Genomic DNA, 16,149 nt, shown 5'->3' with positions numbered 1-16,149 from the left:
GAGCAGATGTACATCAGCACTCAGACTCTCACACACAATACTTACAAAAATACACACTTACTACAACTGCTTCACCAATATAGTTCTTTAAGCTACACTGCTGTGTTCACACACAACGTGTTGTTGTGATGCTGTCACCCTAGATAAGGGTAGCTGCCAAGAAAACTAATGATCATGCTGAAACAGTAACCACCACTCTGAGGAAATCCACTATCACGTGAATGACTGGGTCTGCCAGTTAAGTGGCAGCATTAAGAATACTATTGTTCTAGCTGAACATGAAAGAAAAAAAAAAAAGAAAGAAAGCGGAATTTATTAACTTTAAAACTTTAAAAAGAAAAATGCAACTGTGCTGCTAAAATATTGTAGAACAAAGACCCTGCATGCAAGAAAAAAAAAGCATAGAAAAGAAAAACAACCACCAGGGCTGTAAATGTTTTTTTACCCCATCACTGGAGGTTTATGAACAGAGTATGTCCATGTACAGAGAAAAGACTGGAATTAATTCATAATATGTCAGACAGGTTGTGGAAATCTCCATGATGAGCACGAAGATGTGTTTATGGTTGTAAAACCATAGTGATAGGCAGTAGTGCTTAAAAGGTGGCTGTGGCTCATAAATATTTCAGAGACCGAATTAATGGGGGGGGATCTATTTTGAGGCATCTCTCCGCACAGCCTATTTTAAGGAAGGGTGGGTGCTCTGACATTCTCTGTACAAGCAGTTGCACACTTGTTCGCTTCGATCTGCAGACAAAGGTGAGAGCAGGATGAGAAGAAAGAGGAGGAGGGATTCTGCTGTTGATCACATGATATTTCATCTCCCCACGACAGCATTCCCCCATCACATGCACAAACAAGGGAAGGAGGGGGAGATAAGACTCCTGGTGTTCTGCACCTCAATCATTTTCCTTGTTAGATGTTATTATAGCCAAAGAGCTTTTATGTGGGTTCATTAAACTGAAGAACATCAACAAGTCTGTGATTTTAGGGGTGTATTTTAACAGCATGCATTCTCTAAAAGGTTAAAATTTCTTATAAGCACATTTAGATGGAAAGAAAAACACTTCAAACATACATAATTCTGTTTCAATTCCCATGTTAAACTTCTAAAATTTTCATAAATTAAGTGATAACAGAATTTTTTTTTTAAGTGGACTACTCATATGGTTAAAAAAAAAAAAACTTAAATTCTTAAATATGACAGAAGGGTCATGTCTGAAAACGTCTACATTTCACTACACAAACACATGTTACAAACAGCAGAACATATATTAGATCCTGTTTATATTTACAGAATAAAAACACTGGAATTACCATCTTGTACGCCTTCACCAGTTTTATCAATGTTTGTCTGGCCTCTGCCTTTAAGCTTTTGTATACAAAATGCCAAAACTTTATCCTATTATTAATCTAAATCTTACAAGTGGATTATTCCATAAGAATTTTAAAGCCTAGCCCAAAAACATGGCCTATCTGATTTTTTTTTACCTTTGACCACCAAATTCCAAATCAGTTCATCCTAATCCAAATGAAAATTTCCAGTAACTCCCTAAAGGCAGCATTTTCAAAACAACAGAATGTGATGCCAAGTGTAGAGGCATGAAAACCATATATGAAAACCAGGCTCAAGACCCACCTTTTTAATTTAGCTTTTACTAAGCGTTTATTTATTTTATGCTTATTTATTCTATCCTGTTATTCTATTATTAATTTAGACTTTACCTAATATTTATTGATTTTATTCTTATTCATTTTTTAATCTTCTTACTCTATTTATATTTATATTTATATTGTATCCTGTTCTTATTTATTTTATCATTTTACCCTGTATATATCCTATTGTGTCATATCTCCAGTGTTTCCTCAGAGGGCGCTCTCTGCACCGGGGCTGTGATCGACTGTGGCTGCTGGGTCTCTGGGGGTCCTCTCAGCCTGGCTGGGGGGCTCCTTGGCCTCCCTCCTGCTGTGTGCCCAGCCTGGAGGCTGCGGTCTGTGACCGGTGCAGACGGCTCCCTGTTATAGTGTTTCCTCACTTGGCTCATGCAAGCCCAGCCCAATTTTTACTCTTTAAGTGTGCGCGTGTGTGTGTGTGTGTGTGTGTGTGTGTGTGTGTGCGTGTGTGTGTGTGTGTGTGTGTGGGGGGGGGGGGGGGGGGGGGATATGTGTGTATTCACATCATTTATGTTAATGAGAGTGTGGGGAGTGAGTTGGAGGGTGGGGTGGGCTGCTTTTAACTATGTAAAGCACTTTGTGCTACATTTTTTTTTGTATGAAAAGTGCTTTATAAATAAAGATTGATTGATTGATTGATTGATATTTATATTTATTGATTCACAAGTTACCAACGTATTTGCTCCTCCAATTAAACCAAGTACACATGCGTACCAAAACATTAATACCACTCCTAAACGGCAAAGACACATTAGATCTTAAGGTTTGTAATGTGTTTATGTTGAGCAGCGACAAAGCTCCACTAACAGAGGTTAGTTTAAGGACAAGTGGAAATGTTGGTATTGCAGGATACGCCACAACACGCCTGATCTGTTCAGGCAACATAAAACACTACAAGGATCTGATGATAATATCTGAGTAGCATGGGATAGCTATAGAAATCAGAGTCAAAGCTGAGGCAGGTCGAACAGTTTGGGCACAAAGGTCTAAAAGCATGTTAAGCATGCAAACAAAGATATTTTTAGTATCTCTTTGGACTTTTAACTTTAGTTTTTATATACAAGTATTTATTGATGCATGAGACATTTTTATGGCTTCCATCTAAGAGACTACACAGTACTCATTAGTAATCATGAACATCTCCCAACACTGTATAGATGAAAGTAGAAAGTATTTATCAATAAGGAAAATTATTAGTTGTTGGACACAAAATATAAAGGGCCTCGTGGTTCTTATTTTCAAATGACCATGTCAGTTGGAGAGCACTACTGCACATGCGCACTACTTGTATATTTTATGCAATACTATGCAACATTTGACATGTTAACAAAAACTACAAGACTGAGTCAACCACAAAACAAACAGATTACTGTGAAAGCAATGCAGTTACTTTGTGTAAAAATGTGGTTGATGGTGGATGGGTGGAAGGGTAAGTAGGTCAGTGAGTCCCCAGTGAAACCACAAAGCAGCCATGCATGGGTCTTGGGAAGCCCAAAAGTGCAATGCTGGAATAGCCATTAATCAGCCGACTATGCCAAGCAAAGATAACCACCACAGGTCACCACTATCATCACCAAACCACTTTGAAAAATGGGCATGGCAACACACAAGTCAGTCAGCAGTAGCCCAATACCTAAAGATCTGCCTCCTCTTTTGAGAGCTAGAGCAGTAGCCCTCAGTGGAAAGTCTGTTGGGGTTAACATTAGGAGAAAACGCTAGAGTTACAGGACTGGAGTGGAAAACAGGATAGGGTTTATAGAAGAATGACAACGAGTGGTGTAAGAGGTAGAGGAAGGTTCATTGCAACTTTCACCACCCAAAGAAATAAGGGAGAAAAACAAAATGCACACAAGGCAAAAAGTTGACTGGTCAATCATTCACGTTTCTCTCAGCATATTATATCATACTCTTTCAAGTTCAACGGACAGGATGCTTAGGGGTCGTCTTAGTCTAACTGCCTGTGAGTCAAATTATTTTCTTATTAAAATAAGAGAGAAGGAAAAAAGTGGCATTCCACTATGCACAAATCTCTCTCAAACACAGTGTCACTCAAAGTAATTTTAACACAAAACATCAGGGAAATTAGAAAATTAATCATTTGAAAGAAAAAAAGATTTAAAAAAAAAAAAGCGAAATTTGATTTCTTCTCTACAATCAAATTTTACCCAAGGCAAACTTGCAAGAAGTCAAAAATTAAACTCATACAGATACTTCTTAATATTTTAATGAGGTAGCTGCCTACCTCTCATAACTAAAACCTAACACAATACAGTGTTAATAGGAGAGATGGCCATGATGAAGTCTATGAACTACAAACATTGAAGTCTTCAGAAGAACGTAGGATCTTACCTGTTGTCATTGATGTATCCATTTTGAGAAGACTGTAAAAAAAAGGACACCTGCACATTATGAAATGTATAATTCTTTCAAGAGCACTTAAGACAAGCAGTGTTTTCCATTTCAAAAAGGTTTACAGGCTTGGATTTATGAGTATTTGGCATAAAATAAAGCACAGATTCCCAGTGTGGGATCAAGAACCTCACAAGAGACTGCAAATTCAGTGTGACAAATAATAAGGACCCATTTCTCAACAGTCTACACTTTCAACAAGGACTACTCTTGCCAGCAGTCCAACCCGGTGCCATTTGAGTGAGCGCGTCTGAGATGAGGGACTCACTGGAAAGGCAGCACGATGAAACTCTGAAGGATCTGTAATGCTATGGCTATGGCTCTGAGGTTGAATGACCCTACTACATAACTCTCTTAATGGGGGGGGGGGATAAAAAGGATTTTTTTTTTTCTTTCTTTCTAACGCGTTTGTTACGAACTGCAGATTCCAGGATTATCACATGATTCTGATCACTTACTTTCTAATAATATCCCAAAAAGTTGGGAAGTGCTTAAGATCAGTAAGCCCAAGGTGTTACCTTTAGCTAAGTGGAGAACAGACTATATGGCTCCAAACAACTCAAAAAACACTAAACACTAATGATAGAGGAGGACGAATACCTCAGACATCTCACATTGAACACAAATCAAAGCAGCTAATAGGAGGGATAAATCCAGCTAACATAAAGTCTTTCTGATCATTATGTGTAAATGTGCTTAAAATGTAGGTTCTTCCTGAAAAACAACAAACTGTACTGAACTTTACTAATTCTGCCAAGACAAACAGTCAGAAATCCCATTAAATTATGTCCAAAGCTTGTTTATGTCGACCACAAGCATCTGGTCAAAATACAACTGTCAATTATTCAACCCAAGAAAAAGAACAGTTCATTAAAAGTCAGTTTAACACATAAAGTAAATTACTAAGTGAAGGTAATTGTTGATATTGTGGAAGTTTATCACAAAGAAATTAATTTCTGAGTAAACCTGACTGAGTAAACACTGGTGCTGTTGACATATGAGGAAATATGCACTGCAAGCACTTGCTCCTCCATCCATGTTCAATACTTACTTCTCGGGCAAAGATCCGGTCTCGTACCCGCTGATATTCTTCCTCTCGCTCTTCAATGGACTTGCTACGCCGCCCGTCCTGCAGCGGCACGCGGATCTAACATTTGGGGAGAGAATGACAATGTAAAATAATTAAGCATGCAATTTAATTTTCAAACACGTATAGTCACACTTTGTGCAACCTGCTGTCAAGAAAAGTAGCAGCAATGCACAAGATAACAATAGCATGTGAGGAAGAGCAGATGTCTGTTGTCAAAACAAGACAGCAGAATGAAAACTGTGCGAAGTGAGTGTTCAAGGGATGAGTCAGCGTGGGAATTTTTAACACCACAAACGTGAGAGAACATAGAATCATAGAAGACAGCATGACAAATCTGTGCAAGCATTAGGAAAAAGTGTCATAGCCCCAAACAAACACTGCTGAAATGAATAAAATGGTGTGATAAACTTGGTCCAGAAAACAAAATAAACAAAATCAATTTTGAGACAGAGAATCTCCTAATTCCAAAGTGGAGAATTGTCTCTGTATTTGAAAATGTCCAATTTAAGGTTTAATTTAAAATCTAAAGAGCTACTCAAATATCGAAGCATGCAAAGATCAAGTTCCTTTTGAAATAAACTGAAAATGTTTTTATAAAAGTGTATAATTTTATAGCTCTTCAACATAGATCAAATTTAACAATACAGCAGATCAATTCGAGTTTTGCACTGAATTTCTGTGCTACATGTTTCACAATTGTGGGGTCCCCAAAGCTGTCACATTATGACCACCACTGCAGGGAACTTCGTTACTCTTTTGGGTGCAACACACAGGTCCTCAGGGGATCTTGTACACAGACTCGAGCATCGATGATCATTTAATTCCTGTAAATTCTAAGCCAAAGCCAAAACAGTTTGGATTTCCTCTAATACATTCCCTAATTTGATTACTGGAAAGCTCTAAAAAGACACTCATAACTGCTGATGGGGAGTTTGGATACACTCAGAAAAACCTTCTGCTGCTGTCTTTCTCTGACCTTTGCTGTTGGAATAAGGTAATTAACATTCATCTGTACTAGTGGTCATAATGTTAGGCTTAGCCATCAAGAAGATTTTGAAATGTCTTAAAGACTATGAACTGTATGAAAGTAGGAGGACGATAACTAATACAGAAATGATATTGGTGATGCTAGGTTAGAAAGGAAATGGTGCAGTCAAGCAGTTCCCAGTCATCATCCTAAATTTATCACCACAATTTAGCAATAAGAAAATATTCTGTATATGGAAACCATAGGATGTGAAACCAAGCAAAAAGCTAAAATGCAATGGTTGCATCAGGATCAGACAGAAAAATGCAATTATTTGTACATAGCCTAGGAATGCAATATATGTGGTATGTTTCCAGATTCTGCAGATTAAAAATGTATCAATTTTCATATTTGATAACAAATGCAGTTTCACTCCTAACTGATAACTGTGCTACTTTAACAGTATACTGTAAGCCAATGGCCATTCTGTGGCCAAACCCTGCATTCTATCATAACTGTTACTGACACAGCTAATTAGCCTCCTCAGTAAGGTTATGTAAGATGACTACAGGACTGAGCCAAGAAATTGCTGCAATGCTTGTTGTTCACACATCCAGATGCCTCGGCAATCTGTTGTCTGACTGAATGAAAACATGTCAAACACCACATGCCATTAAATCCAGCTATGTCCCTTTATTTTTGTGGGGCCATCTCCAAAAGCTGTAACATGTGGCAGCAAGATTGAGAACTAGCTTTACATACAGTGTTTCTTTTAAAGTTATTAAGAAAAACTATTTGAGACAAGCCTACAGAAGCTTTTGTTACTCAGCGAGGAATCCAACTCATTGGTGGAGCTAAAAACACTAGCATGCGTGGAAAGTGACAAAAACAAACAAACAAATGAACCACTGTATACACACAAAAAATTACAAGGTACCAGTGTGTGAATGTGTGTGTGAATGGGTGGATGACTGGATATGTAAAGCGCTTTGGGGTCCTTAGGGACTAGTAAAGCGCTATACAAATACAGGCCATTTACCATTTACTTGTGATAACAATCGATGTACCTGATTATCATCTTTATCCATGCTAGCATCATCTCTCTTAAGGATGAACTTCTTCTGGAAGTCCATGTTGCGTTCATCCTTGATGTGTTCAGAGAACCTTTGTTCTGGGCTATACAACCAAAAAAAACAAACGTTGTGGAGGACAAAAAGCATACTTTTAAACATGAGCTCGTTTCACAGATGAATTCAAGACAAGAATTTTGGGAGAATCTGGGAAAGAAACTGTTGTCCAAAGCTCTAAAGCACTGCCCCACATGTGTCACAGCAGGAGTTAATTTGCGTCAGCTGGGTTCTTAATACTGGAAATATTCTGCTTAAGTAAATCGTGCATGAGACAGGACACTAGCTTTGAACTCACAAGACTATTGCCTGCAATGCTGTCACATCCGTGCAAATCAAACTCCACATGGGGGATTTGACAGTTAAAGAAAGCTTAATGCCCAATCTGACAGTGTCAGACATGATGTTCTTAAATGCACTTCCATCCAATCATGCCTAGAAAAGTTGAGTGGATTTCTGAAAACTAATATAGTAAATAAACCTAGATAAAACTGAACTGGTGAAATTTTGTGAACTATAGGGAAAAAACAGTAAATTTTGCAATGCTGGTACCTCCAAAGGGAGTCAAATGTTTTGTTCTTTCATTTCTAGATCTAACGATTTGTCAACATGTTCTTTAACAAATCCTCACATAGTATTTTTGTCCACTTTAACATCTAAGGCAGCAGTCTCCAACCCCCGGGCCTCGGACCGGTACCGGTCCGTGAGTCGCTTGGTACCGGGCCGCGAGAGTTGAGGCTCAGGTGTGAAATGTATGGTTTTCAGGGTTTTTAATCGGTTTTCAGCGTTATTTTGTTATTGTTTTTATCGTTAACTCTGTTTTCCTGGGTCTTTTCACGTGTGTTATGAATAAATCTTTTTTTTCGGTACCGGTACTAGTTTTATTTTGTTGTATTTATCCACGACACCTTAAAGGCCGGCTTGTGAAAATATTGTCGGGCATAAACCGGTCCGTGGCGCCAAAAAGGTTGGGGACCGCTGATCTAAGGTGAAACTGCTGCTGGCACAATCGATACCGCAATACAAGTATTATTTATATTAAAAATGTACTTCTTTCTTAGTTGAAACAATGGTACAGAGTTAAATAAAACTGATAAAAATCTATTAGATTTTTTTTGGGGGGGTGCGATACATGCAGGGAGTCAAACTTGTGTGCTGAGTGTTTTTTCCACCACAGCCAATGTCCTAATTTGAACTTATTTAATGAACAGTAATTAAATCTAAAATAAAGTTTTTGTGTACTCTTGCTGATATCACATACATTGCCTCTTGTGTTTTGTCTTGGAACAGGATTGAACTTTGAGCATTAATTTGACGTTCTAACTAACCAGACTAGTTGAAATCTGAGCCAAAGACAAACTACACTCACATGCGTGTGTTGCCCGTCTTGTTGATGATGACAGCCTTTCCCGTCTGATCCACATTATGGTCCATGCCAAAGTAGGCAGCCACACGGTGCAGCAGCATACGATGATAAGAAGTCATTTGTGGAAACTTCTTATACTGGTTACTGAAACAGAGATAAAAATGCATGAAGCAGGTTATTTCAACAGAGCAAATTACCCACAGCTGGGTTTTAATTCTCTGATTATTTAGGACATTTGAAAAACAATATTAATAAAGGATAAAGATAGATTTTCAAACTGTTAGGATACACAAATAGTATTCTTAATTACAGAATACACAACTACAACTTAACATAATTCTCTCATTTCCTCAGCACACTATAAATAATAAGAACTGAAGGTGGGAGGGCTAAATTTAAAAACATGTGAGTGATATGAAGAACGTGGCTTACTTGTCGTCATTAATGAACTCCAGGATATCTTGTTCCAGTTTAAGCAGCATCATTCGATCCCTGGTGAGCCATAGAGGGAAAGCGAGTGAGGGACAGATCAGAGAGGTGAGCAAGACGCTGAATAGTGGAGCAAGTATACTACTGACATGTCATTACACACACACACAACAAAAAAAAAAAGTGTTCTCAAAATTCAGGACACCAAAATTTGCTGTTTTTCAGATATCTAAAAAAGTAAAATTCATGTACAGAAGCCTGTACAGGCGTAGATCGTATCTCATGACACAACATCCAATTTTTCAGGATGAAAATGAAGATATTTAGAGAGTGCAGATTTTTTTTAACAACTAGTCAAAAACAAATGATATTTGATTTTACAATAAAAAAAATGCAATTTAAATAAAATCATTGCTATCAAGTTTGATATTATTTCATATTTTCATAGTTTGGACAAAGAACTGCACTATTTGAGCCTGTTAAAAAATGGGAAAAATCAATTTTATAAATTGATTGGTATAAATCAATAGCACTTATCTTACTTAATAAGTAATTTATTATTGTGCTCGTCTTATTACCAACATGTTTATCCGTCAGACCCGTACCTGGGATTGTTTTTCAGTGTGTTGACCAGAAACTCGTGAACGTCGATGCCTGTGGAGTCAGTATATTCCTGACTGGAGTCTATTAAAAAACAAAAAGGGAGGGGGGGGCATAATCAGACAGAGTTAAGGGAAGATGTTGATAGGAAAAGATACTTTTATGAAGTGAGAGTTTGCATCTTACCACGTGACAGCATCTTTCGGGGAGTCTTGTCCTTCTTCTCCTCTTCATTTTCATACTCGTCCTTCGAGGACTTCTCCTCCTCTTTGTCAGATGGACAGCTGATGTGAAGCTGGATGATATCCTAGAAAACCGCTTTTCATTATTACACAAATTGCAGGTTGTGCATTTACTAATTTTGCCTATTAAGCATTGTAAATCCCGTCAAAACAGACTTGCAAACCACAAAAAACCAAAAAAAACAACCAAAAAATAAAACAAAACACGTTACCGATTCTGGTGGTCCATCATTGGAAAACGGACCGGAGGACTCTTCACACACTGCAAGACTTCGTACCAGCTTCAGTTTGGCATTAGACTGAAAGATTACCACACAAATTATCTGTAAGGCTAATGTGTTACAATTTTATATTCTAAACACAGAAATAGTGCGATTTGCTCTAAGCTAGATTTTAGATTTTATGCTCAGACTTTCCAACTATAATTTACTACAACAACATACTATTACATCTATCCATGTGTAAAATACAAGCACCTAGCATTTTGATACAAGGAAACTCTGAATTTCATTAACATCGTTGTGTACCATGCCAAAATTCTGATGTTAGGCTTTCTATCGCATAAACAACAGCATAAATGTCTCTCGAGCCTTCAGGACAATGATATTAGCTAATGAAGAAAGACCCAAGATGGCACAGGGCTAACACAAATCTTCAATACAGCATATGTAATGACAACACTTCATTTGTTAGTTAAAACCCCAGAGAAAATTAAACCTTTAAGTGACATGATGAGAGCCATTATCTAATGAAAGCATTGGGAACTAGTTAAGCAAGGTATGTCATACTAAAATACCATTCCAAAAACGCAATAACTGGGTTGAACTCTCATAATCAAGAATGACTAAACACTGGTATGTCATATTTATCAATGTCCGAATGTCCAAAATCAATTACACATACATATAAGTAAGGTAAAGCCAGTTTAAGAGAGCTACAGTATCCATAACTCATTACTAACATAACTGAATGAAAATGTTACTTTACTATGCTACGTACAATTTGGTCGCCATACTCACGAAACAGCTGACCTGATTTTCTTTTTCCCTTTACTCTGCAAACCAACATCTAGTTGTAAAATGTAACTGGTTGTATCTGTTTTTCTCTTATCATTACAGAGGTCAGTCTAACACAGCTACTTTTAAAGTTGGACTTAAGATTTTAAGCCAATAAAGGAGGTGCTCCTCTGTAGTTGAGAGGATTACAGTGTTAATAATGGAAGGTCGCCTTATACAAACAAACAAAATAGCACGGGGATTATTTCAAGGAATTAAGAATAAACTTGAATAAATTTATTTAAAAAGAAAAAAAATCTAACCACAGACACTTACCTTGGCCCTTTTCCTTCCATGGCTGTGGTTAGGAGCCCGCTTCTAAAAGAATAGTTTATTGAATCATTTTATTAATTAAATTACAGTATATTAGACACAAACTAAATAGGGTACATAAAGTTGAGGAGTAAATGAACATGTGTGTAAGAAATTGTTCTGCATTCATCAGTATAAACCATAATGAGGTTTAAATATTACTGGCTAACTCAAAGCTTCTACACAACATGTGGGATAATAACGCTATTGTTCGTTGATTAAAAAACCTGCAGCAAAATAAGGAATAAAATTTTTGGTAATGTGTTACTCAAAAGACAACAATATTTGTCAAGCACAATAAGATATTTGCCAATAAAATAGAAGGTAAAGGTAGCTTCATTTGAAAAAAATAATAATAATATGAATTTCCTGACTTGAATCCACCTCATCCGTAACATCCGTAACACCAACAATAATTGGTTAGCTTACTAGTCACAAAACAAAACAAACAGCTGATTACTGGGTATTGTTACCAGCCCTGAAATTCAACAATGGTCCTTCTCAAGAGAGGAAATGCGTTAGAACTATGTGGAATACAACTTCCTTTCTTTTCTTTTTTTAACATCTAAATGCAAACTTACTATCACCAGTATGATCAACTTCTCCTACCTGTGCATCCTGTGGAGAGCTATCATCCGGCTCCAGGCTCTCTCCAGTTCCTTCTTTGGTGCCCTGTGGTTGAGGGGAGGTCTTGCCTCGACTGCAGGGCTCAATAAGTGGCCCACTCTCTCCCTCCTGCTGGATGTCCGTTGTCAGGCTCACTGACATCTTTTTAGGGGAAAGGGGGGAGGGTGGGAGTGGGGAGGGGGTTAGGTGGAGGACCCAGCAGTGGCTGAGAAAAAAAAAAAAAAAAGAAGATAGATATAAGAAGGGGAAGTTCTGCACTCGCTGCATAGAATGGCTACCCACTTGGCAAAAACTGTGCAAGGAAAGCCAAAAAAGACAGAGAGAATGTACTTTAACACCATTTACCTGTAGGTGGTACCAGATCGGAGCTGGACTCTGTTCACTGAGTCTGGACAGGAACCACACGGAAAGATGTGGGGACCCACTAACGTAGTGTACTCGACTGGGCTGCAGCAGGGGGCGAAGTGCAGTCCATAGCAAGTCTTAGCCTCTGGGGAAGGGCTATAAGGACAAGAGAGAGAAAAATCCCCAAATTATGATACATAATACACATATACATACATATATATAAATGTAACATTTTACTGCGCTTTGTGACACTCAAGTGGAGTTGAGTGGGGGAACACAGCAGCTGAAAGCTCAACCTAACAGCAGCAACTTTAAAAAGTAGCATCTAAAAACTTTTTAGGTTTAAATTAGGGAGGCTATTTTTGGTTATTTGGTTCTTGTTATTTTTTAAAAACATCAGACAAAAATAAATCACAGTTTGTAAATGAAAAAAAACTAGAAATGCAGAAGTAACTAATTTTAGTAACTAATTTTAAGGTCTACATTTCCCAACATAGGTGCAAAACCTGCTCTCAATGACACACCTTTAGGATAACCTTAGAAAAACAACATGCACATGGGGGAAAAAAAAAAAAGATATCTACAGCAATCAGATGAATTGAAGAGGCAGCAGCCAGCCAGCCAGACAAGTGGGAGGGGCACCAAACGACCGGCCACCACCTCAGGGGTCCTCAGCGGCCTCTCTCTCCTTCTCTCGCTCTTCAGCTTAGTGCAGCAGCATGGTCTGTCCTACAGTCAGGAGTCCTGTATACCAAGAGCAGAAGAGGAAGACACGGATGACGTCATGTTTCACACACTGAGTGACTCATCGCTGCTGCTGTTGCTATTTCTAAGAGGGAGGGGGACAAAGCAGCTGAAAGCTCAAAACCTAGCAGCAGGCAGGTTTTAAAAAGTAGCAGCTAAAGCAGGATTAATCTTCCTTAAACTGCTAAATTGTTGACTTTGTCACTGCTTATAATTAGTTTCTACAGTGTGGGCTCCATGTTTCACGATGTGCTTTCTGAGAAAGCGCTAAAAATGTGTTCCTCCTCTGCAATTCATCCCAGCAGAAAGGTAGCAGACACACACCATCTGGCAGAGTCTAGCACACTGAAAATTTCTGCCTGTTTAAAAAAAAAGGTCCTGAACAGTGCCAACAGTACTTTTTTAAAATTCTGGTGTCATGCAAGAACAGCAACACAGCCTCACTAGCAAATAAACGGTCATATAGTCCTATATTCCTCCATCACACAGGAGTAAAAACAGCACGTTGTGCAGCTTTGTTAATATAATTGTATAAATAAAATAAGTACGCTTGTTGTATTATGTGCACTGCGTGCACTGTTGAAGATTCATGTACATCCATGCCTGTACCACTGTGCCATGCTGTAGAACAGAATAGATACAGTGTTCAAAATGAGGCAGGGATTCCCAGTGTGGGAAAGACCCAGGCAATGTAACAGCAAAGTCGTCATCAGCAGCATTACACTACATCACTGACCAGGGCACCCACAGGTCCCAGCCATATTCTGCTTACACAAAACTTCAGCTACGCCGACATGTGGCCGACTTGATCATATAAGAATAATATCATGCTCCTGCTTGACCGCACTCTGCAGGGCAGTTTTGCACAAAGAGAGTGAAAGATTTTTGATTCGAAAGCAAATATATTCATTCATTTCGAACGTCAGTCTCAAATCTCCTGGCTGAGCAAACTGTGCAAGCTTAATGTAAGGGAGGGGCTGCAGGAGAAATTGTGAATCAGAGCCAGTAGTGGGGTGCTTATGAATAAACCGGCTTTACCTATCCCCTCCTCCTCTGCCCATCCCTCGCTTATGATCTCTGCTCTATCAACACTCCTCCCAGTTTCTTACACGCGTGCACGCACACACACACCAGCCCAAGGGGTTGCCAAGGAGATGATAACGTCATTCTGAACTAGTGCCATTTGTGCTGAGGGAGTACCAGTGAAACAGGAAGAAAAACAATGATATTAAAAATAAATAAAAGGATTTCAGTGTACAGAGAGAGATATGGAAGGACAGTAGCAGAGAAAATACAGCAAGAAAAAAAAAAAAGAAACAGCAAGAGCCCGGATACGCCATTACGAGTGTTCCATTTTCGCCTTCTCAAGTTCAGGCAATCTTACACTGACAACAAAGTGGTTTCTCATTTTTCTAGGTCACAGGATATCAAGTAGTAAAACATCAAATTAATGCTACTAAATTGATAAGTGAGTAGTGAGGCTTCTTCAGTTGCCTTTAACCTGCTCTGTGCTTTTCCTTGCTCTAAATGATGATAAACATGACTACACCTTTCAGACTGCTGCATATTTATCAGAATCTTTCTTCTTGTTATTTTTCTTTTCCCACCGATGTGCATTATGACACCGATATTCCTTTTGATTTTGATAAAACATCTTGGGACATGATGTCAAAACATTCACTAGCAGCATTTATCATTCATTTTTATCCAACTGTATAGCCTGGTATAGACATGACAAGGGAAAGTTGTGTCTTCATTCTCCTAGCTAGCAAGGATGAAAGTCACACCTATATGATTGAACAGAGCACTCTGATATTACAACCAATTTAAGGTCTCTTAAATCAGTAAACAAAAGAAAAGTTATCTCCTTCAACCTGAATCTGTTTTAGTGGCAACACCTGTGGTTGCAAAAAGACTAGTTAGCAATCTATAGGGAAACAGCCTCAAGCTCCCTTACCCTGTGACCTGAATAAAAAAAAACTTTCCTAAAGAGTTTATGAGGAAAACTCACTAGTTTCAGGGAATTGTGAGTACAACATTAAGTCTATTTTGTAAATTACTGCCATCCAAACATTTTGAAAGGATATCCAGGGCATCACAGGCTCAATAAATGTGTGGTTTCATAGTCAAAACCACTCCTGATTTGTAACATCTAGCCTCAAAATAAACTGTTAAACAATTAACCCCTGGCTTTTTAAATGGGGCATCTCTAAACAATGGGCAATATCACTATATAGTGTGTGGGTCTATATTAAATTCACATAAATTCAGGTTTACTTATATATTGCCAAATCACAACAGACACCTCAAGCCACTTTATACTGCAAGGTCTCAAGGGCCGGTGTCCTGCAAGTTTTAGATATCACCCTGGGTGAACACACCTGAATCACATGATTAGTTCATTACCAGGCCTCTGGAGAACTTCAAGACATGTTGAGGAGGTGATTTAGCCATTTAAATCAGCTGTGTTGGATCAAGGACACATCTAAAACCTGCAGGACACCGGCCCTTGAGGCCTGGAGGTGGACACCCCTGCCCTATAGTATTCTGGAAAAAGCCCTAACAATCAAATAAACTTCCTATGAGCAACAGGGCAACAACAGGTTTTGTAAAGATTGAGCCTTAGTTGTTTTTGACCATTTTATCAAAAATGTATACACCACGATTACATTATGATATATTAAGGGTTGGACACTGTAGACTGAACAACTACATTATCAGCAGCAGCACTGCTCTTTCCTTCCTGTGCCCCAGTTCAGTCAATGTGGTGGAGGGCCTGATGCTGACATCTCACTTTGGCTATCTGCTAGGGCAGCCAATAAAACTGATAATAATCACAAAATAACTTTTCTTCAATATAAATATGAGACATGGTCAATATAAAGGCAAGAGAACTCAGTCCATCAATGTTTTGACAGGCAACATGAAAAGCCATGAGAATAACACTGTGCAAACTAATAATGTGGTTAGAAAAGCATACACTGCAAATTATGTCGAAAGCATGTTTCCACAAAGCCAGGTACAACCACAAATTGTTTTTACCATCTGTGTCATATTGTAAAGTTCACTGCACAATGCAATGCTAGACTTTACAGTCCCAGATGCCATCTTCTATGCCATACCTTACAACAAAAAACACGGGCAATGCAGCAGATTATT

The 16,149-nt window shown here is 38.4% G+C and overlaps 1 protein-coding gene across 15 annotated transcripts in view; it reads right to left on the bottom strand.

Moving 5' to 3' along the window:
* The window catches only part of r3hdm2 (R3H domain containing 2), a 60,150-nt gene that overhangs the window by 16,658 nt on the left and 27,343 nt on the right, over positions 1-16,149 (bottom strand). For 6 of the 15 annotated variants that reach the window (XM_026166806.2, XM_026166800.2, XM_026166794.2 and 3 more), the window contains exons 3-15: positions 12,831-12,990; positions 12,244-12,399; positions 11,881-12,103; positions 11,236-11,277; positions 10,117-10,203; positions 9,849-9,969; positions 9,668-9,746; positions 9,066-9,125; positions 8,637-8,777; positions 7,208-7,316; positions 5,135-5,230; positions 4,024-4,073; positions 3,308-3,361 (exon numbers count right to left, since the gene is read on the bottom strand). In XM_026166806.2, the coding sequence (XP_026022591.1) occupies positions 3,308-3,361; positions 4,024-4,073; positions 5,135-5,230; positions 7,208-7,316; positions 8,637-8,777; positions 9,066-9,125; positions 9,668-9,746; positions 9,849-9,969; positions 10,117-10,203; positions 11,236-11,277; positions 11,881-12,039 (998 nt within the window). In that variant the 5' untranslated portion in view covers positions 12,040-12,103; positions 12,244-12,399; positions 12,831-12,990. The remainder of the gene's footprint in view (positions 1-3,307; positions 3,362-4,023; positions 4,074-5,134; positions 5,231-7,207; positions 7,317-8,636; positions 8,778-9,065; positions 9,126-9,667; positions 9,747-9,848; positions 9,970-10,116; positions 10,204-11,235; positions 11,278-11,880; positions 12,104-12,243; positions 12,400-12,830; positions 12,991-16,149) is intronic. The other 9 variants (XM_026166793.2, XM_026166796.2, XM_026166803.2 and 6 more) reach the window with 3 other exon arrangements.

This window comes from Astatotilapia calliptera, chromosome 5, assembly GCF_964374335.1.
Source record: "Astatotilapia calliptera chromosome 5, fAstCal68.1, whole genome shotgun sequence".
Lineage (NCBI taxonomy): Eukaryota > Metazoa > Chordata > Actinopteri > Cichliformes > Cichlidae > Astatotilapia > Astatotilapia calliptera.
The sequence above is the reverse complement of the archived record's forward strand: the minus strand, read 5'-3'. Positions and strand labels throughout refer to the sequence as shown.